Consider the following 27530-nt stretch of genomic DNA (forward strand, 5'->3'; position numbering starts at 1 on the left):
AGTCCCGTTTCTTTCTATTCAAGAACATTATCTTCAGCTGAAAGAAAATATTCCACAGGCGAACGAGAAGCTTTAGCTTGTATTTTAGCATGTGAACATTGGCATGTATATTTGTATGGTAGAAAATTCACTCTACGAACTGACCATCAAGCATTAACTACGTTATTAGCAACTGCAGGTTCGGGTCACAAACCTTTGCGTATTTACCGCTGGTCAGATCGCTTACATCAATATGACTTTAAAATCGAATATGTGATGGGTTCGAAAAACTTAGTAGCTGATATGTTAAGTAGATTAGTTATCGATAATCCGAATAGTCAGCAGATTCAGGAAATAGACTCCGCTACCGTCTTAGAAATTGATTTTTCATTAGTTACTCGAGAAGAACTTAAACGTGCTTCAGAAACTGACCATAATCTTTTGCAAGTTCGAAATTTTCTTATAAATGGGTGGCCTAAAATTGTTGCAAATGAGTTACAATCGTCTACGGGGTGAACTGTCAATTTGGGATAATGTTTGTGTCTCTCGAGGTTGTCGTGCTGTGATTCCTGATAGTCTACAAGAAAGAGTTTTAACTATGGCTCACGAAGGACATCCAGGAATAGTTAAGATGAAACAACGTTGTCGTGAAACCGTATGGTGGACCGGCATGGATCATCAAATTGAAGATTTTGTAAAGAACTGTCAATCTTGTGCTTTAAGTGAAAAGTCACTTAGACCCGTTCAACCTCCTATTCAACCTATACCATGGCCTACATCTCCTTGGAAAGACATTCAGATTGATATATTTGGAGAAGTTCAAGTCGCTCCTCAAGACTCTAGATTTTTATTTGTGATACATGATTTACATTCGAAATGGCCTGAAATAATCAAATGTTCTAAAATAACTTCAAAGGTGATCATTGACTCTTTGGAGAATTTATTTTCAAGATGGGGAATACCAGAAGTAATTATTACTGATAATGGACCACCGTTTATATCGTACGAGTTTGAAACTTATCTGAGATCACAAGGTATTAAACATAGACTTGCTGCTAGATATAATCCGATGTGTAATGGTGGTGTAAAACGCTTTAATAGAGTCATCAAAGAAGGTTTAAAAGCTCACTTACAAGATGGTAAACCTTTTGCAGAAGCTATACGTCTTATTCTTAGAACTTACAGAGCTACACCGCATTCCTTAACCAAGAAATCACCTTCAGAATTAATGATCGGAAGACAAATAAAACTACCCTTAGAAAATCTAAAACCTCCAGATCCGGTTCCTCCAGACATCGAAAGTAGATCACTTTATATCGCTTCAAGACAAGATAAGATGAAATCTTATGTTGACAAGAGGAGAAATGCCAGAGAAACGAATCTGAAAGTTGGTGATTACGTCAGAACAAAACAAAGTCCAAGGTGTACGTAAGAAAAACTACGGTGCGCCATCGAGGCAAAGAACTCAAAGTCACAACTACGGAAACAATTATGTGCCAAGACAAAAATCAAGTGGTGGTCAATATTTTCAAAACTATGATAGAAATCATTCCAATGCTGGAAATCAGCATTGTACTAATTGTGGATCATCATTGCACAGAGCTAATAGTAATAACTGTCCTGCAAGGGGAGAAACTTGTAATTTTATTCTATAACTCTTGTTAAATCTATACATGTTTCTATATTTATTCAAAATCTTAATTCGTAATTCATTCTTGTACTTCAGCTGCAATTTTGCTCTTAATACAGTTACATATTTGTCTTGCATTTTAGGTTTAAATACAGTTATATATTTATGTTCCAGTTTTGGTTTTAATTCAGTTACATATTTAACTTGCATTATCGGTTTAAATTCAGTGCTATATTTGATCTTTAAAACTTTTCTTAAAACATTTATATATTTCTGTTTTAATTTATATCTACGACAACTAAATTGAAACAAGCGTCTACGTCTTCTATTCATTTCATCAATTTGTTTCTTACTTCGAAAAACATGTTTTACATTTAATTCTATTTTTGGTCTCATTTTTCTTTTATCTACATTATAATCTTTAAAATAGGTTGTTCGCTTTTTACTTTGACACCATTTATTACCTCGTTTCTTTTTACAACTCTTTATCACTGTAGATATATTTTCAACAAATTTACTTTTACCTGATAACTGTGTTTCTTTATCATCAATAACTATTGGTTCTTCTCTCTCAACATCTTCAACCACTTCATAGTGATTCTCATTCTTATGATGTAGATAAATAGCTTCTGGTGTATAACTGTCATTAGTCTGTAATACAGGATATTTCACCCATTTATTATTAGTAAAAATATAAATATCTGTTTGTAATAAATGACAAGCTGCTAGTATTTCAAATTCTGTACCCCATGTTCCTTGTGTTGTCATTCTAGACCTTGTTAAATAGTCATCAATAACATGCTCTTAATAAGGGTTCAAAAAAATCTGTATTTGATTCAATATGATTCACAATAGCAAGTCTTACTTTTCTATGATTTATTTGGGACAAAGAAAGAACAAATGATATACTTCTAAACAAACAATTACCATCTCCATTTATTTCAGTTATTTGAGTAGGTTTTTTAAGGTTACAAACATCAGCAATATCAACATTCTTTAACTTATGACAACGTAAATTGAGCCATTCAGATAACTTTCTTCTTTTTTCTAATCTAATTGGATTAAATATGAATGCATTACTTTCTACATTAGTTATATTAATCTCATCAGTATCATTATCAATCAATTCACTGCTTGATTCAATTGGATTATCAACTTCCATAATTTCACAATCATCAACAGAGTTACTTATTTCATTAATTGGATCATTTGTTTCATTACCTATCATAATAACATTTATACCAGTTATTTCATACTGCTCTAATTTATTCAGATTCATTGATACACTTAAATTCAAACAATGCACATATAAATCATTGATATCATCATATTCTAGTAAAATACTACAACCATCATCTGATAATAATCCTAAATTGTTCCTTGAATGCGAGTCAAATACAAAATAACTATCATCATGTTTCATTATAGCAAACGTACTGCCATTAAATGTCACAAAGCAGGACTCATATGTACTTAAACATGTTTGAAAACTTTCGAAAAGACCTTGAGCAACATAATTGTTAGCATCTATAACTCCAACTTCTGAACTGTCACTGATTTCTAACTCAAAGTATTTACCTTCGACTTCCACGGTTCTTATTAATTCACTTACCATAATATAATCATGTAGAATATTAGGTTGAGATTGAAGATATTGATAATACTCATTTCCAAGATCTAATACTTTGTCAAGAGTACAACCATTCCATAATCTAAAATTTATAATTTTCCTGTAAATAATACACAAAAGACTATTAGCTAAACATTGTTTGCCAGCAAAAAAACCGTATCTTTCTAAAAAGCCTTGATGAAAGTTACCAGATATACATTTCTTTTCAACTTGCCTCTTTCTACAGTTACCAATTGATAACTTTTGTTTACTATCCTTTTTACTGATATTACTAAATGCATTTTTCTCTTTGTTTTTAGCAGGTATCTTTACCTTTTCATATGAAATTTTACCACAGGCATCAGACACATTTACTATCACTTCTTTTACATTATGCGTATTACTTTTAACACTGCATGTACTTGAATTGTTTAATTTTGAAGCATATTCATCCTTACTTTCATTTTTCGTTTCATTTTTAGCACTTACTTTTTTCTTGTTCAAGTTAGCTACAATAGCTGCTTTAGATTTTTTCGGACGACCCATATTGTTTCACTGCTGTATTTTTTCAAGTAAGGGAATTTTTAACAGGATAAGTGTTTTGCACAAGTATTTTGGAAAGATGTTTTGGACAAGTATTTTGGACAAATAGTTTGGACAAGTTTTCAACAAGGTTTTTTCACAAATATTTTTCACAATGTTTATTCACAAGGTTTTTTCACAAAGTTTTTCACAAGGTTTTTTCACAAGGTTTTTTCACAAAGTTTTATCACAAGGTTTTTTCACAAAGTTTTGAACAAGGTTTTTTCACAGTTTTTTTCAACAAGATTTTTTTTTGATCACTTCAGATAAGGGTAGATCAATTCCCTTAAATATATTTTGATCACTTAAGATAAGGGTGGATCAATTCCCTTAAATATTTTTTGATCACTTCAGATAAGGGTGGATCAATTCCCTTAAATATCTGTGTGCTTCTTTCTTCTGACACAACCTGTAAATAAAAATTTATTAGTTTATTCATTTTGAATAAATTTCTAATTTTTTTTTTATTTTTCTTACTCACACTTTAATTCAATTAATATGTAACCTGAAAACACAAGAATACTTATTAAACATATCTACAATTTAACCTTTATGCTTCAGCTGTGACGTCTACAAATATAATACATAAATATAATTTAATGTTATTGTGATATTATAGAAATACTATGTGACACTTTTGTCATCAAAAGCCGTTGAACTTATCTGCATAACCTATAAAACCAAAATGCACATACAATTCTTCACAATCCTTGTGAAAACAAAGAAACTGTCAGATACTCAAGTCAGATCTCATTAATAAAAAACACAACAAAATTATCAACCATTGTCGTCTTGTAGTATTGCAATTTTAAATCAAATATATTTTCTAAAATTTAAACTAGCTTCTTTCCATAAACTATTTCAAACATCCTCTTCAATTTATAACTAACTAACTAAAAAAAAATATATAAAGATAGAAATATATAATCTGAAATACTGCTATTACCATTCCTCGCATAACCAGTCTGCTATAAAAAACAACTTCATATCATCTTTATTATACATAAATACCATCTTCAAAATTTTCAATATACATAATAAATATCACAACCTAACATCAACAATAAAAATTATCTTTTCAAAATTGCAACATTCACAATATGATAAATAGAGGATCTTAAAGGGCTGCTTATGTTTCATTGACTTTATGCAATATGTTGCTGGAATTAATATTCTCTGAGCATTGGCTAGAAAAACATTAGAAGAATTAGTAATATAAAACAAGTAATCCCAAATATGATAACTGATATTATTACTTTTGAAATGCTTATAGCTTTTTTATAACTTAATACAATATTTCAACTATGCATGTATAGTTCATCAATGATAATTTGTGTACATCCTCTGTCCAATTTAAAATTGTGTAATTTGTAAAAAACAAATAAGTCTATCAAATACTGTAAATTGTAGTCTATTATACCTACACACATTTTCCACATTTACAGTACCGTACATTGTTTTCACCACAGTTTACTTTTATTTACAATTAATAATCACCTCACATATCATGCTCAATAACTCAAAACATTCAAAATAAAAATCATTACAGTAAATATCTATCATCGTATCTAGTAGCAATAAAATATTTTAACAGCTTTCTCTATATATTCAGTCTTGCCCCATTTAACTTTTCTTCAAAATTTACTAACACTAACCCTGAAAAAGAAAAGACAATTATTCATTACAACTGTCAATATTACACAAGAACATAATTGCAAAAATTTCAAAATAAATTAGTGTTGGCGCAACATATCCTTGAATCGATTATCGCAAAACAAAATTGGAGATTGTATGTATATAAGGCAGTAAATACAATCACAAATTATTCACACTGACTATTGGAAACAAATTAACCATAAATACAAAGGCTGCTGTCTTCATTCCTCACAACAACCTTCAACTCATCAAAATTTGTTTGTGAGCACAATAGAAGCTACAGTTTTCAACTGATTTTTATGAAACTTGGTATGATCATGGGAATTGATAAAATCTCGGACAAGTTGTAACTTGAGATATTTTTGATGAACGTTTTTTGAGTTATTGTCCTTGACTTTGTAAACACTCGTCAAAAGTTGTTTTTTGCCCTTGATTAGAGCTGTGTGATTTAATTGTTTGTTGTATTCGGGTTATTGGTATTGATTTTAAAAAATTTTGATTGTTTGTATTTGTGTCAATATCATTATGAAGATGTGCACTATTGAATTTGGTGAGGATCCTATGATTTTCTTGAGAGATATCGCATAAAATTCTGATATCACGTTTGTTTTTTTTCTCACTTTTTTGACTTGTGCTCACTCTACAGGCTACAATTCTCTATGGATTCTTTTGATCTTTTGTATGTGTGTCAATATCATTATGAAGATGTGCACTATTGAATTTGGTGAGGATCCGATGATTTTCTCGAGAGATATTGCATAAAACTCTGATATCGCGTTTTTTCACTTTTTTGGCTCGTGCTCACTGTACAGGCTAGGATATAGAGTTTGTTTTACAGTTCACATTTAGCTCTTTATCAAGCTGCTTGTGGGCGTATTTGCTTGCGAGACTTGCTGCAAGCCTATGTTTTAATGATGTAGAAGTCATGCTATTAATTTAGTATTTTTAGTTAACTTTGATATTTGAATTGTAATTTTGATACTAGTACAAAAAATAAATACAACAGTAGTAGCCTTTCTATAACCTTAAATGTATTCTTATCTGCATGCAATGTGTCGACACTCAAGTATATCTGAAAAATTTGTCAGTGTAAATAACGCACATCACATCACAAAAAACCAAGTTGGCACCATAATATTGAATGGTAATGTCGTTACATTATACCTCACATAGGCTTACATGGCATGACCACTTTTTATAATATTTCTTCAATAATGGCTTTTTGTATACTCTAATGTAATTTTTAAAGTGATGAAATACTTGAATTTGTCATATTTATTCCTGTGACATCGGGTCTAAATTTTTACGGCTGCTCGAGTAGATTCTCCAAACTAACCGATAATTTTTAAAGCTGGGGTATTTCTTACGAAAATGAATATTTATAAATTGTTATTATATTGTTACAAATAGAAGTGTTGTGTTTCTATGTTAACTGATGAAGCATGCATTTTTGCCAATAGACCAGCCGTATCTGTGCTGTTCTTCTCTACCTCCCCAAAATGTTGTCTGCTATCCACTTCAGTTTAATACCTCATTCAGCACAATCTGTGAATACGATACTATTTATAGTAACAAACATGCCTCATTTGTTTCTGTGCGGAATCTTATAAAAAGCTAAGTTTAATTTATCATTAGAATTTTTTTTTTATTATCAACAACATGACTGACTTTTTATATTGTTTGCCGATGTCAACGACTTTCAGTTAGGAATCATTTAGTAATATCGTTGGACTTTCAATGACCGATAATCAATTGTCGCCGGAACATCACTATAGAGATGCAAGCTACACAAATACAGGTCATCACTTGGTGTGGTCACCCTGTTTTGCCCATTCTATGCCTGTCTGACATGTGCTCTCTGTCTGAACGTTGAATCAAGTTTGTTACAGTAACACAGGATCAACCGAAGGTTCTTGCGATATTGTCATAGGTGTCTCCTGTCTGTACCATTCCCAGAGCTTGCATGTCAGTCATGGCCTTCTTCTTGTGTTTTTTTTATAGTTGTGTAAGACCGACATGCCATTCAACCCGTTTTTATACCCTTGATGCACATGTATATTTGTGTATTCAAAGATCATAAGATTTTCCTGCCAAAATGAGCAGTGCTTGGGTATAATTCCATTGGGCATAAATGTCATTGTTGTGTTTGGACAATGTATTTGGTTCGATAAAAGTTTCGAACTTGCTATATATTTTTGGTTAAAATTCACTTTCAAAGTGTTAAAGTTTTTTTGGCCTTCTTTTGGCATTGGCATGTGCAATTTCTCCAGATAAGCATGAGAAAAATTAAAATATTTAATTGCATAACATAACTGTGGTTAAAAAAGTTATTTGAAAAAATAAATATGACTTGAAATCTAGGTGCCCTCCTGGCACAAAAACACCGAAATATATGTCAATGAATGCACAATAGTGAAAAAATATGTATTTTATATTACAGAGGTTCAGTTGTTATTATTGACCAAAGTGTTTCTCAAGGTAGCCTGAACACCTCACCTGATAAACAGATATTAGTCTGGAATATAGGTCAGTACAATAGAATTCAGCCTATATATATATATATACACAAATGTTAAAGTGAACAGTTTAGATAAGGAATTACACGTAATTACTGAAATTTAGGAATACAAGTAATTCCTGAAACTATCCAGTTTTTACTGGTAATAACTGAATTTTAAATGAATTTTTACACTCATTTACTGACTGTTTAAACAATGATGTAGTATAGTCAACTTTTCTTAGGTTATTCTGATATACAGATCAGTGAGGCCTAATAAAAATTGAAAATCCTGAAATATTTCTTGATATTAAGCTGTCTTAAACATCAAGTAACAAGGATATAGTTATAACTGCTGTATGGTGGCCTATGAGGGCAGGAGTGTTTTTTTTTCATAAAATAAACTATATTTCCTTGAAATTTCATTTTACTTTTCATTTCATTTTATTCAACATTTAATTTTTCTTTTACTTTACATTTCATTTTACTTTGCATTTCATTTTAGTTTCATTTTAGTTTCATTTTACTTTGCATTTCATTTTTCTGTCAGTTTACATTTCATTTTACTTTACATTTCATTTTACTTTAAATTTGTTTATTTTTTTATTTTTTTATTTTTTTTTTTTACTTTCCAATTCAAATGTAAATGAAAATAAAAGCCTCATAGCAGCCTATGAAGGCAGTAGTGTCGTGGTCATCCAGTACCTTTTCTACTGTTAATGTAGTCTTTATCACCCAGTCGTAATTATATGTTTATGTCAGATGTTTTTATTTTGACAGTGGTCTACTTTCGATTTGCCTATCTCGAAATTTTTATGGTCATGCTATTTGCTTTGTTGAATTTTAGAGGAGACACTTAAGTATGGTCAGGCTTTCATTCGACATATTGGAAAATTATCAACAAGATTTCTGGAAAAAGTTATTGAAGGTCGTATTTAACATGGAAAGATATGGCATAATATGAATTGGTGGAGTGAGTCCAAACGATGAGTTCCGAATGATGCAAACAGTCTGATAGCTGCTTTCCCTTACATATTCAAAAGGGCAGCCCCCATTCATTGTTATGATTTAAGACTCATTCAAGCCCTTGTTATGATTTAAGACATTGCACGAGTTAAAACTATTAACTATTACAATTCAAGATAAGACCTCCATCTACTTTCAAATATCAACCTCATCACAGACCATGGCAACAAACCAGTGGGCAAAATTTAAAAGTAAAGTGAAAAACAAGAGTAAAAAGAATGAGGATAAATCAAATATCAAGGAAAACATTATTGTTCAGCGATTGTCAGCTGAAGTGTCGGGTAAGGCGCAGAAATATACCCGTGTTGGAGCAAGGGAATTTGTGCCTTTTATCTATGATGAGATAACAATTCAAAACATAAAGAATGCTTGTAGTTCGCACTACGAGTATGAAAGTGATCTCATTTGCGATGTTCTTGCAGGAGAGCGAGGACCATCATGCTTGTCAGTAAATCAATTGCCTGACCTGAAGGTCATTTATGTCAGATTTGTTGAAGGACAAGATGATTGTAAGGAACAGTTGAAGTCACCACCCAAGAAGAAAATAAAAACAAATAATAAGAATAGTTGCACAAGCACTGTTAAAGTTACATCCCTAACAGACCTCACAGTCACAGCAAAAAAAACCCAGTTCATCCCAAAAAGTTTATCTGTGATTGAGATGCTAAAATTAGGAACATTAATTGATAATACTGTTCAATTATTGGATATATATGAATTCGACATCGATAATATGTGTTGGATGCAACTGAAAAGTTTTGAATTTAAAATTAGCAAAATCAGCTCCGGAGGATTTCGGGATGCTTTTAAGGCACAGAGTATCAGCAAAGAATTTGCAGGGAAATCCTGGGTAATTAAGAAATATCAACAAGATGCCGTAACTACAATTGCATCTATGAATCAAACCCTTGAAAAACACACGAAGAAGGTTGTTCAGATGCACCAACTGGCCAAAAATCTGACTAATTGCATGAAGAGATAATAAGAAGTAAATGATGAATTGGAAATGTTTGGTGAAACATTTGAATATAATGACATATATTTGGGTAGACTTAATGGATCATTTGTAACTGTGGAGGAGTTTATTGATGGTGAATTTGTGAAATACATTAACAATGATGGAACAATAAATGAATCTGATAGAGTAACTATTTCTCTGAAATCTGAGAGTTTGGTACATTATTTTTATGTGAAATCCGAAAAAGAACTTATGGTATTGGACATTCAAGGATGTGGGTATAAATTTTGTGATCCAGAGATTGCTTCAAGAAAACTCAAGAGTGACCAGCATGAATTCCTATATGCAGTTGGTAACCTCTCTGTTTGTGCCATTGACAATTTTTTATGTAATCATGAATGCAATTCATATTGTGATTTATTTGATATAAGAAGTTGACACTTGATTTTTAAACGCGTACATATAAACAGGCTCTAAGAAACTGATCATTAGGTAATGATACACATTTTTATTTTTATACTCATATACAATATGGTGCAAAAAATATTGTCTTAGAACTTATTTATTACATGTGTGTTTGTGGAAATGTATCAAATTATTGCATTTCATAAACTAATGTTCCCATGAAATTTGCTACTGGTTAAGGTGTATACTTTGTTGGCGTTCGCTCGTTTTGGTCAAAGTTGTATCCAATCAGTGCATTTGATCATCTAAAGCTGTTGCTGGTGGGTTGGCGTATTGTTGAAGCTGTAGTTAAAAAAAAACGAGATTGTGATGTCACTATCCCAGACACTCTTAGACGTTTTTGTGATATCAAGGTCATAATCTGGAATTACAGGAACCAAAGACTTGGGAGGGGAAATTGGAATAGTGAAAATAGAAGCTAGAATGGTCAGAAAACCTCTTTACTATCACTTTAATATAATTTTATTCTGATCATCAAGTAATGATATGTATTCTTTGTTGTGTTTCAATTCTTATTAAATCTTTCTCTTAAATTTAAAAGTCTTTTTCTTTTGCAGGTGTTGCAAAATAGCGGCATTTTTTTATTTGCTGCTGTTTGGGCATATACATTTGATGACTTGGGGAAGTGGGGGTGAGATGTGTTGCTTGGGTATGCACCTCGTGTTACTGCCATGGGAATGTGGAAGGTGACATAAGGTGAACAATTCCATATGGTTATCAAATGTGTCAAAAAATTCAATTTTAATCATTTAAAATGTGGAACATCGTGAAATGTTAAACAATAGAGGACATTGATATTATATTAAAAATTTGTTTCAAATACAGAAATGCTTGTGAAGCCTCATTAGCTTCCACCTGTGTAATGTTTAACACAAGCTCACACCGAGCTCGAAAATCCTTGGTGATATAATCAACAACTTCCTCCGCATCTGTAAGTTCTGACAGTTTAAGTGCCTCAAGAAGCAAATCATCTGACAACTCAATGTGACACTTTTGTCCTCCATATTGTTCTGGGTATAAATAAATGTGTTCTGGAATTCCACAAGGCAGATCCTTGTTTCTATTTTTTCTTCCTCTGTGGTTATTCATAACTGTTTGACGAAAGATGTCAAGCTCTTTCTGAATTACAGGAATAAAAACAAATGATAGAAGTTTCCTAAAATACAAACAAAATTCTAATAAGGTTTTGTTATTGAGACCATACCAGGACACAGGTTAATTAACAAGTAGCTGCCTAGCAAGATACGCCCACTTTCCTGATACATTTTCGGTATATCAAGGGCGGTCGCCAATCACACCAAAAATCTAACTTACACAAAAATTCTAAATTCTAACATAAACTGCCACATCTATCGCGTTCACAATCCACATTAGACATGATTTAAGTCTATCATTGTCTCTTAATCAAAGGCAATTACTGAAAAAACGGAAATTCATCAAAATAATTCAAACTAGAACTTGACCAAGATCTCATCGATATTTCACTAAAACTATAGTCTCCATTATGTTCACAAACAAATTTTGATGCGTTTTTACCAAGTCTTGGACAATACACCTTATTCACGCCTCGTTTGTGAGAGGTTCATAACACAAATTACGTCATCCATTGATAAGATGGTGACGTCATTTGAATGAGTAGTCTATTTGATGTCACTGAACACCTGATCAACAGCGAGAAAATGGGCTTTCTCAGAAATGTGTGAGGATACACTTCATTTGAAATCATCATTAAAAGGCTTAATCAATTCTGATTTTAATGATGTAAAATGGGATTAATTTTGAGTAGGTAGCTATTTTACTGCAATGAAACGCTGTTACCTTTTTTTGTTAGTGTCACGAACCTCGTTCTGGATTCAATAAGACGCGTGAATAAGGTCTAGGACCCAAAACTGTTCATCAAAAAAACCTCAAACTAGAGCTATACCAAGATCTTATTAATTTAAATAATCACAACAAATTTCATTAAAATCAGTTGAAAACTGTAGTATCTATTGTGTTCACAAGCCAGACAGAAAGGGGTGATGGCAATATACCACCACATAATAACGGTTAAATACAATTAAAAAAGACTTTAATACATAAAACCATTTATGTTCCATCTGTTCCTTCTAACCAAATAAAGCTTGCTCAAGGAAGACTAAATACAAAATTTCTAATACTTCTAACAAATTTTGAGTACCGGTAACTCATATTTATTTCAATTACATGCTTCAAATGTTGAAACAAGAATGTCAAATATTAGCAGACTTTGCCTTCCATAATGTCCATGCAGTATATAAATTCAAATAACATACCTGTCAACTTCATTTCCAGGATCATAGGAGCCACTTTCTAGGAGCTGATGTAATTGTTCTTTAAAATATATCTCCAATCTATGATGCAATTCACGCCACCAACGTTCAATCTTATTTTGGGTAGATGGCCCATACACAATATTGTTGGTTGGATCTTCATGTTCAGTACATTTATTTAGTAAATAACAATGCCATGTCATAACATCTGTTTCTGTACCCCTATCAACACGAATCCTCACAGGAAGCTCTGAAAAGAAGATGTAAGTCTAAACAGCAGCACAACTTGTTCAGTTATACATAAAATTCCGATTTATATTCCACTATGAACCTTCTGTTATATGGCATAATGGTTTTTTTTTAAATGTTGCATTATAAACTATAATCAATAATTTTATAAATTGAAGTTTTTCTCACCAATCTTCATTTTGTGAGGTTGAAACTTTTGAAATCAGAATTGGGTCCAATAAACGAGGACATATTCCTTCAGCCCATTCGGAAAATACAAAGGATGAATGAAAAAAAAAAAAGTTTCGTACTTTTGAATTCCATTAAGTACTCAAAATAGAAGCGTACAATTACTTTTGGGTTGTTATTAGAACTCCAAATGCGAAGAAAATTTATCCTACCACTGTATGTGTCTTGTGCACCATATACACACAAGGGAAAGGTTGATTTTTGATAATCACATAGTTTGTCGTGACCGTCCAATAATAATGTGAAATCTGAACCCTGAAATAAAAGACAAAGTCATCTCGTATATACTTGACTACAAAGGAATTCCTCAAGTGCATTGTTAATATTTCTATTCAAATATATTTCATCAATGATGACAAATACATAAAATTAATGGTTTTTTCAACCATATAAAGCAGATATAAAAGAATTTTGACGATATTAGATTTTATATCACATCTCAGACTCTAGACTGAAAAAAATATTGATACATGCTGCTGAAAGTTAAGTATGTTTCAGTTGAGCATCATGGTGTACAGAATTACTTGTATTAATAATGCCCGAGGTCAAAATGGCCCCAAATATCAAACTTAGTCACTATTATAGATTAGCCTATGCATTTCATAATTATTGAAAAATATATGGAATTAAATCAAAGAGCTTACTTCAGCTTTAAATTTTGGGTTTCCTTCTTTATGCTTTCTCTTTCCAACACAAGATCTCCTCCTTAATCCATCAGGATCGATAGACTCCATCATATCATACACTAGGTCTCTAGGAACCTTCAACCCATGCAGCTCCCTAATTTTTCTGTGAACAGCTCGATATCCTAGAAGCTATCCAGGACCACTTAATTCTCTCCTCACTGCTCTTTCTACCTCTTCTATTGGTACATTGTAATCGGTGTACTTTATTTCAAAGTAGCCCAATCTTACACCTAACGTTCTCAAACTCCATAAATATTGCGAATAATTTTCCCTCAAAAAGTCTAGAATCTCAATTCTCTTAAAATCTCTCTTTACATAACTTTCCAAGTCTTTTTTTAAGGTTTCGTCATTCTTCCAATTATCATTTCTAATAAGTTTACCCGAATTTGAGGCCATTATTACTTCAATGGATATTTGGGCTATGGGGGCTGCCATATTGAATCATTGTTATTAAAGGGAAACAACTCTCAGACACATATTGCAGACGTCTGGGTGATAAAGACTACATTAACAGTAGAAAAGGTACTGGATGACCACGACACTACTGCCTTCATAGGCTGCTATGAGGTTTTTTTTTTCATTTACATTTGAATTGAAAAGTAAAAAAAATATAAAAAAATAAACAAATAAGAAATCAAATGAAAAAGAAATTGTAATTTAAAGTCAAATGAAATATAAAGTAAAATGATATGTAAAGTAAAATGAAATGTAAAGTGAAATGAAATTTAAAGTAAAATGAAATGTTAAATAAAATTAAATGTAAAGTAAAATGAAATATAAAATTAACTGAATTGAATTTCGATTGTTAATTTTAAGGAAATACAGTTTATTTTATGAAAAAACACTCCTGCCCTCATAGGCCACCATACTGCTGTTATGTATAATGTAAGTGCATAAATACATGTACCAGTTCACTTTGTGATGCAAGCATGAAAGTTGGTATGAATGATCTGCAAAGGTCATTTATAATAAAAACACCGAGAACACAAGCCACTGAAAAATTCGAGATAGCGGCTATTTTTTCAAAATGGCCGAGAAGGAGGTACCAAAATACACATAATGTCATAACATGAATCCTTGTTGTTAAAAAAATGATAAAATTTATGTCAAAAATGGATTGTTATATGCCCACATGGAAATGTGGACGTATATTGCCATCGCCCCTGTCCTTCAGTCCGTTGTTCCGTCAACATTTCTTGTGAACACAATAGAGACTACAGTTTATAACTGATTTTAATGAAATTTGGTGTGATCATTTATATTGATGAGATCTTGGTCAAGTTCAAATTTAACGATCTTTCGATGAACGGTTTTTGAGTTATTGCCCTTGACTTAGGAAAAACGTGTCAAAATTTTTTTGTGAACACAATAAAGGACTACAGTTTTTAACTGATTTTAATGAAATTTGGTGTGATCATTTATATTAATGCAATCTTGGTCAAGTTCGAAGTTGACGATCTTTCGATGAACTGTTTTTGCCCTTGACTTGAAAAACGCGTCAAAATTTCTTTGTGAACACAATAGAGACTACAGTTTTCAACTGATTTAATGAAATTTGGTGTGATTATTTATATTGATGAGATCTTGGACAAGTTCATCAACTTGATGATATTTTGATAAACAGTCTTTGAGTTATTGCCCTTGACTTAAAAAAAAATGCGTCAAAATTTGTTTGTGAACACATCAGAAACTACAGTTTTCAATTAATTTTAATGAAACATGGTGTGATCATGTATATTGATGCTATAATTTGATGTATTTGGGTTATTGATATTGATTTTAAAAAATTTGGCGGAATTTCTCGGTATAAATAACTGGCAGTAAATATATATATCATTGAATTCAAACTACCAAAATTTCTTTATTATGAGAAAATTCATACTTTAGTCACTACAGACTGTTGTATCATTTCTGACAGCTTCCGGTGGGCGTATGTTACCTTGCCTGGCAGGCTATCTTTGTCAATTCATGAAGTCATTGATTAATATAATTCAACTATACAACAATATTTCTACCTTTTGAACTATCTGTTCATTATAAATTACAGACTTTTTGGTGCTTTGTGCACTACTATTTCGTGTGGTTTGACAAAACAATAAAACTTATATAATACAGTCAAGTAACCTAATTTCGTGCTAACCTATTTTTCGTGCATTTCCGCAAATGATTAATAATTTACTTTTGCGACCTCTGCATGTGCTTGTTTTGATAAACATGTGTTATCTCTACAATATCAGCTAGTAGAATGAATCCAGTAGTTTCAATTTCGTTCTTTAAACTTTGACGAAATTTGGTGTTGAATCCTTATATGCACTAAAATAGGTTACACCACTGTATAATACATTACAAAATCGTCAATGAAAGATAGGCTAAATAATTTAAGTGAAGTTACTCTAAATTATTTTCCATTTGTAAGAGATATACAGTGGTGTAACCTATATTGGTTTAAACAGTATTTTATTTCTATTACCGGGTATACATATAATTTTTAAATAGTGTAAATAGGTTTCGGAAACAAGCCAAGGCTTAAGTTTATCCCTCACTGTCACATATAAAACTGAGGAATTTGTTACTTTCAAGTAAATTTCAAGTGACGAATGTTTGATTCCCCGCATTAACAAATATGAAGTTTTTAAACAGGTATTTTCGCAAAATGCAGTTAAAAGTGTTGGTTCAGATAAATTAAATCCTTTATTTCTTAAATGTGGTGCTTATACGTTAATTGGTCCTTTGACTCAAATAGATATACTTTGCGTCGATGTAAATATATTTCCTGATAATTTTAAAGAAGCAAAAGTGTGCCACTGTATAAATCTGGCGCTAAGTCTGATCCCAATAATTATAGACCCATTTCTGTTATATCTAGTGTATCTAAACCGCTTGAAGATACTATTCAAAACATACTATAAATATTTTAAACGATAACCAATTACTTTATTCACAACAGTCTGGGTTTAGATCTAATAGTTCTTGCCAAACAGCTCTCACTGTTATGTTCCATTTGAAGTATTAGACCCTCCCATTTCCATTTATGACTGGATAATCACGCCTGCTTAGGCAATTGTCAATTGTTCCCTAGAGGGGTATTGTGTAAGTGCGTGTTTTTCCGAAAATCTGATGTTTGACTATTAAAAGTTTGTGAAGCGAAGTTGGACTTTTTATGAAGGAAACCCCAGGCTGAAACCCTTTCACATCACATGGTGGAGTTGCTAAAACATTATCAGAATTGTTTTTATTGTGAATTTGGACTGTCGCAACCATTTTCATGTGGTTTGTCTGTTTTTTTATTGAAATTATTATTTTTCTGTGCCTTCACCACAAGTAAAGCTGAAGTTGGGCTCATCACGATGGCCATTAATATAAATATGACTTCTAAAGTGAAAGACCTCTATGATGGTTTTCAAACGCCTCCGTGTCGTCCAAGTCTTTTTGATGATTTTTACATGTTTCGATAGTATTGGGTTGCCCCAGCCTACCCCTCGGTGTGAATTGATTATTGACAACTACATACATTTGCCTACTGTCTGTAGCAGCCGCGTGTAATGTTACCCTTCGTATATCAAAGTTTGATGGTATTGATTGTTCAAAAGTCGACCAATTCCTTGCAGAATTTAATTCAAGTGCAACATTAGACGGCATCAAATCAGACTCCCGAAAGATTGCTGCTTTCCATCTGTGTTTGAAAGGCCCTGCAGCAAAATGGTCCTTATATTTAGAAGATTCCTCGAAAACCGACTGGCGGAATTTTATGAGGGCTTTTATGAGTAGATTTTCCAGTGACAGTGACAACATGAAGCTTGCTGAAAATGTTGCATTCAATAACATTACTCTTTTACCCAAAATTCTTCATTCTCTGATATTGGAAAAGGGATCCAAGCTGAAGAAGACGGAATTTGATTTTATTTCTAAATTTATTGACAGTTTACCTCCTAATTTGTCATTTTTTGTTAGAGCTAGAAATCCGAATACCTTACTTTCTGATTTACATGCAGCACAGATGGGTGAATTATATGGTTATAGTGTAAATTCTAACATGTGAACTATCAGAATGTACCACCATTTAATCATAATTATGCTCCTTTACCCCAACAATTACCTATGCCAATTTATCAAGTCCCACCCCATTCCACCAGTAGTATAAGAGTATATATATATATAAGGGGCACTTTGTATAATTTTTAAGAAAAAAATTATAAAAAGTGCCTCCTTTCTATATACTCTTTTGCCTGCGGCGCCCCCAAGCCCACCAAACAAACAAGCCCACCAGGCACGCGGTTAATAAATCCGGACCCTATAGTGGTACCCGTTTACCAACCCCCAAGCGCCCAACGCCTACAATATCTTCAAATTAACTCATTTAAAAACAGAATGAGTTTAATTTTAAAACACGAACAATACAAATTCGAAGGAGACGGTTTCTTCTCAGCTCTATCATCTCTCATCCCAAAAGTAGCCAACTTTGTCTCAAACAACAAATCCCTCAGAAGCCCAAGGTCTTGGATCTGTAGCAAAAGCAGGAGTAAATATAAGCAAAGCAGTGAAAAGATCAAATGAGTTGAAAGAATTACAACGTATAAGAGAAATGCGAAATAAAAGATTAGAAAACAAAAAAGGCAATGGTTTTAAAATTATTGGATAACAATGTCAATGATAATTGCTCAAACTCCTAAAACATACTTTGGTTCTGACATTCAAAAATCATTAGGTTCTCTTCCCGGATTTCCTTGGGCAAAATACCCTGGAGAAAAACATCTCCCCGGTGATTATTATACTGGTCCAGGTACAAGGTTAGATCTGCGATTAGACCAAAATGTTAAACCAAAACCAGGTGAAGAACCCGTCAATAGAGTTGATGCCTCTGCACCTAAACATGGTATATTATACAGAAATAAAGACATAAATTTCAGACATGAAGCAGACAAACAAATGATAATCGAATATTCCAAATCCAACTTTCAAAGAGAGAATGCAAAGAGCATTAATCATTAAACTCTTGAAAGCAAAGATGAAAATGGGTTTGGGAATAGTAGATGAAATACACAAAGAATTTAGAAAAAACAAACATTTTTTAACTGATTAATGGGAGGTAACACTGTTGTTTGTTTACTTCAAAGTAAAATACCAACCAGTTTATACACGGTTAGTTTTCTAGAGTATTATTGATTTAATAATTACCTTTAACGCCCGGTAACAATCAGTCGTCTAGACTATTGTTGACTGGATATACGTCACTAAGTAACAGATGGTTATATTAACATATAACATTCCGCCCATGCCACGTCGGCATAGACAGACTAAACTCTCAACTATTAACACTGTCTCAATTTTGTTACGCTGGAAGAATAGGAATTTAATCATACAAAATCAAGGTATGTTCTTTGTTTGATTTAATCATAAGACTAGAGGGTGGAATTAAGATGATATGTTATTTGTTGTTTTTCAAAATATCAATTTTGTTCTATTCCAGACACAAGTTTAATATTTCATATCACGAAGAGTATTGGGGGATACTACCAAACTCTGTGACAAATATCCGAGGTTTCATAATAGAACAAGTGCTGAAGAACAAGTGCTGAAGAACAAGCGTTTTGGAAAAGGATAAAATATGTGACGGATATCTAGCGATTCTTTAGGAGCGGTCGTAACCCCTTGACCCTTGAACTATGACTGGCAATAGTATGAGAGGGAAGATAACTCTGATGTATATCTAGCTATTCTATAGGAGTGGTCGTAACCCCTTGACTGTTGAACTATGACTGATAATAGTGTAAGAGGGGAGATAACTCTGAAGTATATCTAGCGATTCTATAGGAGCAGTCGTAACCCCTTGACCCTTGAACTATGACTGGCAATAGTGTAAGAGGGGAGATAACTCTGAAGTATATCTAGCTATTCTATAGGAGCGGTCGTAACCCCTTGAACTATGACTACCAATAGTGTAAGAGGGGAGATAACTCTGAAGTATATCTAGTAGAAGTGTATATCAATATACATGTAATTGTTTGTTTTAAATTTCCTTTTATTTATTAAAACTTACTTTGGTTTTTTTGTTATTCTTCCTGCATTTCCATGGGGGTAAATGGTTTCAAATAATAGGGTAAAACCTATCTTTAAAAATGGCAGAAAAAAATTACAGATTAGATCCGATCTTTCAATTATATGATCCAATTCGTTATTCGTTAAATAAGAAAAAAGAGGATTACATTATCATATCTCCAACCGTTGGCTCTAGGTCTCAACAAAATGATGAGGGTAGGGTCACTTTCGAGATTAATTCATTATCGAATTGGTTGCTTCTGTCTGATGCGTATTTCAGATGCGATTTCAAAATCAAAGACAGAACTCCCAATGAGAATCGTGTACCACAAACCAACACAACGTTAGAAAACAATTTCTTCCATCTTTATTTACTGAAATGTCTTTGGAAGCTGGTTCAAATCCCTTAGATACCATTAAACACCCTGGGGAATTTGACACAATGTTGGAAACAGTTCTATATCCCAAATCTACGATTCAGTCTCAGACTGGATACCCGATGTTGGCGATGGGCGTGTTTTAATAGAACCGGTAAGAAATGTTCCAAATGATGCAGTTGAAGCTAGAATGAGAGCTATTGCTCGAAACACAATAGAAAGAGTAGAACGAGCTGGTAATCACGGATTTGAAAAACGAGTACTTCAGTACAATAATGTTGTTGAAAATAATAGGTGGGGTAATTACGTAAATTGGAAGTTATATCCTTTATTCGGTCTGTTGGAACACAGAAAAGTTTCCGTAGGATTACCATATAAAATGCATCTACAAAGATCATGATAAAATTCTATGGCCGATTTTAAAATAAAATCCAGACCGGAAGTGATACTTCGGCCGCCATATTGAAAAAACACACTTTCGTTAAACTCAAAATGGAGCCTCACGGTAAATGTTGATATGCTCAAATTTGATGTGAATGTATTCTGCAATCGGTTGTTCAAAAAACGTTATGAGCCGAATTTTGAATTTCGCTTTTGCTTTTTTGCAACCTGTTTGAATTTTTTTCAAACTTTAAACGCTAATACCACGTGACCTTGGCCTTTGATGACCTTTATAGGGTCAAAGGTCATTGACCTTGGCTATCAGTTGATACCCCGACCTGAACTTCCGGTTTTATAGCTGTCCGTAAAAAGCCAAATTCGCAACTTTGGACTGCTGTAGCACGTGACATAATTAGTGCCTCTCATGCTCTTTACATTGATATATAACAATCGTTTTTTTTAAAGCAAAATTGAAACTCGTGATTTTTTTCAGATTTGAGTTTTTTTTTTATAATATATGTGTCTCTTTGAGCTTGGTGTATGTATATCTTATGATCTATTTGATGTAGAAGCTTGAAAATTAAAACACAACTAGACATTATGAATAGGAATACACCTATGACAAAAAAATTGATGTGGGCGTGGCACATCCGGGTTGAATTACTAATTGTTTACATTTTGGGAAAGGGGCATAACTCGCATAAGACACGTTTGTTCAAAAAGGAACTTTGCACTCAATTGCCTCCTCATTTCTGCCAGTTTGTGTTAATAGCTCAGTTGTTTCAGTTTTATAGTTCCAAAAAATTTCCATACTTTCAATTTTCGATTTTGACCTTTATTGACTTTTGTTGACCTATATCTTTTGACCTGAATGATGTAGAAGCTTTAAATTTGGAACACAATATAATATTAAGAATATCTATTAACTTATGCCAAAAAAATGGGGTGGGCGTGGCACATCCGGGTTAGATTTTTCATTATTGACATTTTTGGCCAGGGGTATAACTCACAAACAATACATTTGTTTAAAATGAATCTTTGCATACAATTACATCATCCTTTGAGCCACTTTGTCTTAAAAGTTCGATTTTTTCAGCTTCATAGTTCTAAAAAAGGAACAGGTTTTGGAAATTCACAATTTCAATTTTTGACCTTGACCTTTGTTGAACTTGACCTTGTAGGATCAAACGTCACTGGCATTGGCTATCTATTCATACTTTTATATTTGCTGTCCTATGTCCACTTCCAGTTTTATAGCCGTGTACAGTTTGAAATTTTGATGACTTATATCTCGTGAACTTGCCCTTTTTAGACATTCTCCTTTACAAGATCAAAGGTCATTGACCTTGGCTATCTGATGAAACTTTCATTTGTGAGGTCTGGCGTCTACTTCCGGTATTAGAATCTTCTAAAAAATGAAAATTTCTCAACTTTAAACTGTCCTTGCAATTGTCATCGAAGGTTGATTTTTTCAGGGTCTTTAGCAAATTGCTACAAGTCCCACTCTGTGCCACGTGTGGCTCTAGTTATTATTATTTTCACTCTTTCAAAGAGATTACTGATTGGAATATATGCTGTCTTTGTCAGGTTACAAGAAATGAAAAATTGAAATTTCCAGACACCATATAACACAGATCATGAAATGTCCCATTAAATCATGCCAATTGTGTTGGATCCAACAAAGTTAGATGATGGAGATGGAATAGAGGAGACGTTTTCACGAGCTAAAAATTGAATACGTTTTCAAGAACAAGGGCAATAACTCATACTCAATATTATTCAGTATCGCCCTAAAGAGTTCAGGAGAAGTGTATGACTGAAGGTTGAATATTTCATACTGGTGATTGTTACTGTACTGCTAAATCAAAGCTGGCAAGCTATCTTTTTCTTTTTACGTATTGAATATTTGTTTGAACAGTTTGGACGTTTTGTACCGTTTCTACAAAATTCTATGAATACTGTAAAGTACCTCACACTTCAGTATTACCAGAAGTGATGTCAGAATTGTTTTAACTCTTGGCATTATAACCCATGACATGTGGGTCACTGAGCTGACTCATAGTCCCAGAGAGTCATTGTCGATGTCTAGGGGTTACATTACCAAAGATGAAACAATTCTAATCATCACTTCCGGTATAGGTATAATACTGAAGTGAGTGAAATTTGGCTTATGTACACGATATAGCGATAGGTTTGAAGGTCTGTTGCTGGACATATGGGTCATTGAGGTGACTGATAGTCCATGAGGCTCAATGTCAAAGTCTGAGATAAACATTACTAAAAAATGAGGCAATTATGACCATCACTTCTGGTAGTGGTTTTTTACCGAAGTGTAAGCAATTTGGCTTTTATACACGATTTAGTCACATGTTTGGTTTGAACGCCCGCTGTTGGACATGTAGGTCAATCAGGTGGTTATAATGCCAATAGTTGAAACAATTCTAAACGTCACTTCCGGTAGAGGTATAATACTGAAGTGTACAAATTGCTTTGTAAACGATATATTGTGGTTTTGAAAGCCTGTTTCTGGCAATATGTGTCACTGGGATGGCTCATAGTCCTCGGGAGACATTCTCTATGTTTGTGGGTCACAGTATTAATAAATGAAACAGTTCCAATCATAAAATACTTTACAGTATTCATGAAATTTTGTAGAAATGGTACGAAACGACCAAATTGTTCGAAACAAATATTCAATTCGTAAGAAGTATCATGCTGCGACATTATATAATGTCTCAGAAATGGTCTTATGTATGTTTGTTTTGTTATGAATCGTCTCGGAAGTTTACCCTTGGCCGTCTTTCAGTTAACTTTTTTAAGTTTCCCTTTTATCGGCATTCGAATATCTTCTATGAAGAGTGCAATATTTTGAAGAACAAAAAAATTGATTTAAAGCAGAAAAAATTATCCGATTGCGATGAAATTTGGTGAGAATACTCACCATCCTGTCGTGTTTTAGTGGATAACAAAATTGAGATCATAAAGAGGTACATAAGTGAAGTAGTGCCGGAAGGTCAACAACAGCAAGCTTGAACAAAAAAAAGAACATCTTCACAAATAGATACACAAAAAGTCCATACCATCCACAATTCTACAGTTTGTTAGCATGATAAAGCATGGGCATGACATTAAGTCCAAGCTTAGGTTTTGAACATCAAAAACCGACCTAGCAATAGCGCAAATGCTGCAATACAACTGTTACGCAAGGTACAAAGGAAGAGCTACACATAGGCATTCCAAGGATCGAGAAACTCTGTTTCCTGTGTACATGGGTATATTTGTCTTTGCTAAAACAAAAGAGAAATGCTTCATGAACATGGAGTCTTAGGAATATCAGCTCAACTAGGAGATGCAGCTGTCAGTAGAGGATGGTGTAGTTTGTCCATCTATATTGAGTCATGGACTGTTCTCTACATCAGCCATGGATAACATAGACCACAACCCAACAATAACAGCTACAAAGTCTTTTCATGGCACTAGCATTTCTGTATTTCAACATCTAACTCCAGACAATGAAGGTGAGGAGAGAGATTTGCTTCAAAAAAGAGACTAGATGTACTAGAACTTCCAGATTCATTTGTTAACATTCATCCAGCATCATTTATGCGGAGAGCTTCACTGTAAGGGATTGATTTGAAAGTATGTTTTGGACGGCACCTAGTAGGTGGAAGGTAATGATGACTGTCTGTTGGTTTACTAAATATATTGGCTTAAAGTCTTTCTCTTTCTTTAATAACATTAACATCTAAGAATGGTGCAGATTTTTCATGAGGATTCATGGTGAATTTGATAGGATGTTGTCGATTTAAATTGTTCAGAAATAATTGCAGTCATCCATTGATGATCAAGTTAATGCCCAAATGTCATCTATAAACTAAAGTTTATATCAGGTTTATATTGGTAGTGGTTGCCAAAACATGTTCATCCAAAGTCATAAATATATTTGCATAATTGACCATAGCTGTTCCTGATATCTGTTTATAAAATTTATTGTCAAATGTGAAGATATTAAAATTAATTTTGATAGATTTCGGGGAAAGAAGGGTTTGATTCTCCCAAATGTACAGGCCTATGGTGGAGCAGACACTTTATTTAGAAATTAGGATTAAGGGTCTTGATATTGGGTTTTCTTCTGTTCTTATTCTGATCTGAAATTAGAAGTATAGTATCTGTTATGTACTGATTGTTTTTAGTTTACTATGAACAATATCATCATTTAAGTTCTTATTTTTTGAATATGCAACTATCATTTTCTGCTTATAGACATGGGGGAATTTCTCTTGAAAGCTCTTATAGTGGGCATTAACTATCTTGCTTGCTCGATTGCTGGTTGTATTAAACGGGACAACAAAGGGTACTATGCCTACATTATGATGAATATTTAGTCCTATAGGTCTTGCTGTATTCAATGTCTCAATCCAATGGGCTTCCCTAGATTGACGGAATTTGGTAGTTTCATCTTCGGGCAAGTCAATTTCTATACGCTCAATTGGGATTATGGCGAGATCGTCTATTGAATGGTCGTCGAGGTTGAAATGATTAGAAACAGGCTTGTCTTTCTTTAATTTGATGTCTGACCTATGAGCATTAAAGCGAGTTCGTAAATTATTCTTAGTTTCTCCTAAATATTGTTTGGGGCATTTCTTGCATGAAATTAAATATATTACATTCGAATGTTACACAATCGATCCTCGTAACTGTCCTATTTCATGCTTGTTCTAAGGTTCATCTTTATTATTTTCTCATCCTCTACTTATTCAAATTGTAGTGATAGATTCTATCAGAGTAGGTACTAGAAATAATTTCAACCACTAATTTTCTATAGTAGCATATTTTTAGCTAAGGCCATTATATATATAGACGTCATTTGTTTAGCCTTTCAGCTTTTTTATGGCTTCGTTGGTCCAATATCATCTTTAGAAACCAACACAATCGGGCAAATAGTCACCAAAGTTGGTGACCGTAAAATTTATTGTAAAATCGAAAGTAGAATCTACGGGATGGTGTTATCAAAAATGTGTCACGTGGACTTAAAATACACTTTTGCCTACTATTAAAATCAAATTCGAGATCTTTGTGAGCCATGAACAAGAATGGATTCTCAACATCTGTGTTTGCTTCCTTTTTTTAAAATATTTTTTGGCAGTGCGCCTTCAACCCTTTTGAACATCAAAAGTTCTGCAGACACCACTGCGTGACCCCCTACCTCAGACTTTGGGCTAGCTACAGGCTTGGGTTAAATCAAGAGTTTAACTCATGCAGTTTAATTAGAATTACACCTAACTTCTGTTTGTATTTTATTAGTTTCGTTTGGAAAGGGCATGTTATTGGTTAAAACAGAGGTCAAGCGAAGGTTAACAGAATGAAAAGTCAAGAAGGATAGTTAATGAAACATTCGAAACGAAACAAATAAAATACGAATTTACGTTAACAGATAGAATTTAACATAGATATTTACTTTGCCTTAATGAGATTGTAAGGAATCAATCTGGGATATTTATTGATAATTGGTCATTTGATGCTTAGATGTAGGAATGATATATGAATGTAAGAAAAAAATACCTTAAAAACCACAGTGGCATTTTTTCAATACAAAAAATCTCGCTTGTGAGGTATATTAGCTGTGGTTTCTGTTTATGCCTTCTTTAATTTCAAATTATACATAAAAACAGAAGTGACAAAGTTGTGAATGACAATATACATTTATAATTTTTCAGGGTCTAAATTTCCTAGTAAAAGTTTAGATGTCAATCTAACCGCTTCAATACATTTTACAGAGAAAAGCGTTCATGCTAACAGCATATCAGAGTCTGATTTATTCTGCACTGGATCAAATTCATACTGCCAGGTATGTGTTAGAAATTTTGATTTCTTATTTTCCAAATGTTATTTCAGACACACAAACCATTTCACAAAGTTTTTTACTGGTCCATTTTTATACGCCCACATGAAATGGAGGGCGTATATTGCCGTCACCCATGTCCGTCCGTCCATCTGTCCGTCCACAATTGCTCGTAAACACTCTACAAGACACAATTCTTGACGGATTTTGACAAAACTTGGTGTGAGTGTTCCTATTGAAAATCAGAAGAATCGAAAAATATTAAGTATAAGTTATTGCCCTTGTCCTTGAAACCGCATTCAATTTTTAGCTCGTAAACACACTAGAAGGCACAATTCTTGACGGATTTTGACGAAACTTGGTTTTATTATTCAGTCCCGCGCTGAAGATCGAATATTTGCCTTCTAGAGTTTTCACGAGCTAAAAATTGAACACATTTTCAAGAACAAGGGAAATAACTCATACTCAATATTGTTCAGTATCGCCCTAAAGAGTTCAAAAGAAGTGTATGACTGAAGGTTGAATATTTCATACTGGTGATTGTTACTGTACTGCTAAATATTTTTATTCAAAATCAAAGCTGCCAGTGGGCATATATTACCTTGCCTGGCAAGCTATCTTTAGTTAATCCAAATAATGTGGATACTCTACAGCATGACTGACACATGGGTAAACATTAAAAAAAAATAATCTGCTATAGAAAAAACTAAGTAGGCCTAGCCGTAGCCTCTGTCTGTCGATCTGTCTGTTGTGGACGGGATTGAGAGCTGGTTTCTTGATGGATTTTGACGAAAATTAAGAGTGAAATAATTAAGAATATGAGTTATTGCCCTTGTTCTTCAATTTATTGTGGACCTGGTTTCTTAATGGATTTTGACAAAATTTGGTATCAATGCTTGTTATCACCTAAGGATGACCTATTGAAAATGAGACTAATCGAAAAATATTTGCTATGAGTTATTGCCCTTGTTCTTGAAAAGTGTTGTGGTCACAATAGAGAGCTTGATTGAGGGATTTTGATAAAAATTTGGTGTCAGT

The 27530-nt window shown here is 33.1% G+C and overlaps 4 protein-coding genes across 4 annotated transcripts in view; 2 read left to right on the forward strand and 2 right to left on the reverse strand.

The window, feature by feature from the left end:
* LOTGIDRAFT_155000 (hypothetical protein) overlaps positions 1 to 3764 on the reverse strand; it is a gene marked incomplete at both ends in the record, with an annotated part of 13105 nt that extends 9341 nt beyond the window's left edge. Inside the window, 3 exons of the mRNA XM_009065510.1 lie at positions 1963 to 2100; positions 2134 to 2260; positions 3552 to 3764. Coding sequence (XP_009063758.1) covers positions 1963 to 2100; positions 2134 to 2260; positions 3552 to 3764 — 478 coding nt within the window. The remainder of the gene's footprint in view (positions 1 to 1962; positions 2101 to 2133; positions 2261 to 3551) is intronic.
* Positions 3765 to 9139: 5375 nt separating this feature from the next.
* LOTGIDRAFT_155001 (hypothetical protein) lies at positions 9140 to 9961 on the forward strand (the record flags this gene model as incomplete). The annotated part of the gene is made up of 1 exon (XM_009065511.1): positions 9140 to 9961. The coding sequence occupies one exon, from the start codon at positions 9140 to 9142 to the stop codon at positions 9959 to 9961; it is 822 nt and encodes a 273-aa protein (XP_009063759.1).
* A 1215-nt stretch (positions 9962 to 11176) lies between these two features.
* Positions 11177 to 14291, reverse strand: LOTGIDRAFT_155002 (hypothetical protein; the record flags this gene model as incomplete). Its single annotated transcript, XM_009065512.1, has 5 exons — positions 11177 to 11558; positions 12697 to 12943; positions 13323 to 13425; positions 13815 to 13978; positions 14237 to 14291. 5 exons carry the CDS (start codon positions 14289 to 14291, stop codon positions 11177 to 11179), a joined length of 951 nt encoding a protein of 316 aa, XP_009063760.1.
* A 4206-nt stretch (positions 14292 to 18497) lies between these two features.
* LOTGIDRAFT_155003 (hypothetical protein) lies at positions 18498 to 20669 on the forward strand (the record flags this gene model as incomplete). The annotated part of the gene is made up of 2 exons (XM_009065513.1): positions 18498 to 18729; positions 20374 to 20669. The coding sequence occupies 2 exons, from the start codon at positions 18498 to 18500 to the stop codon at positions 20667 to 20669; spliced, it is 528 nt and encodes a 175-aa protein (XP_009063761.1).
* Positions 20670 to 27530: the final 6861 nt, after the last annotated feature.

The sequence above is a fragment of the Lottia gigantea genome (assembly GCF_000327385.1).
Source record: "Lottia gigantea unplaced genomic scaffold LOTGIsca_7, whole genome shotgun sequence".
Lineage (NCBI taxonomy): Eukaryota > Metazoa > Mollusca > Gastropoda > Lottiidae > Lottia > Lottia gigantea.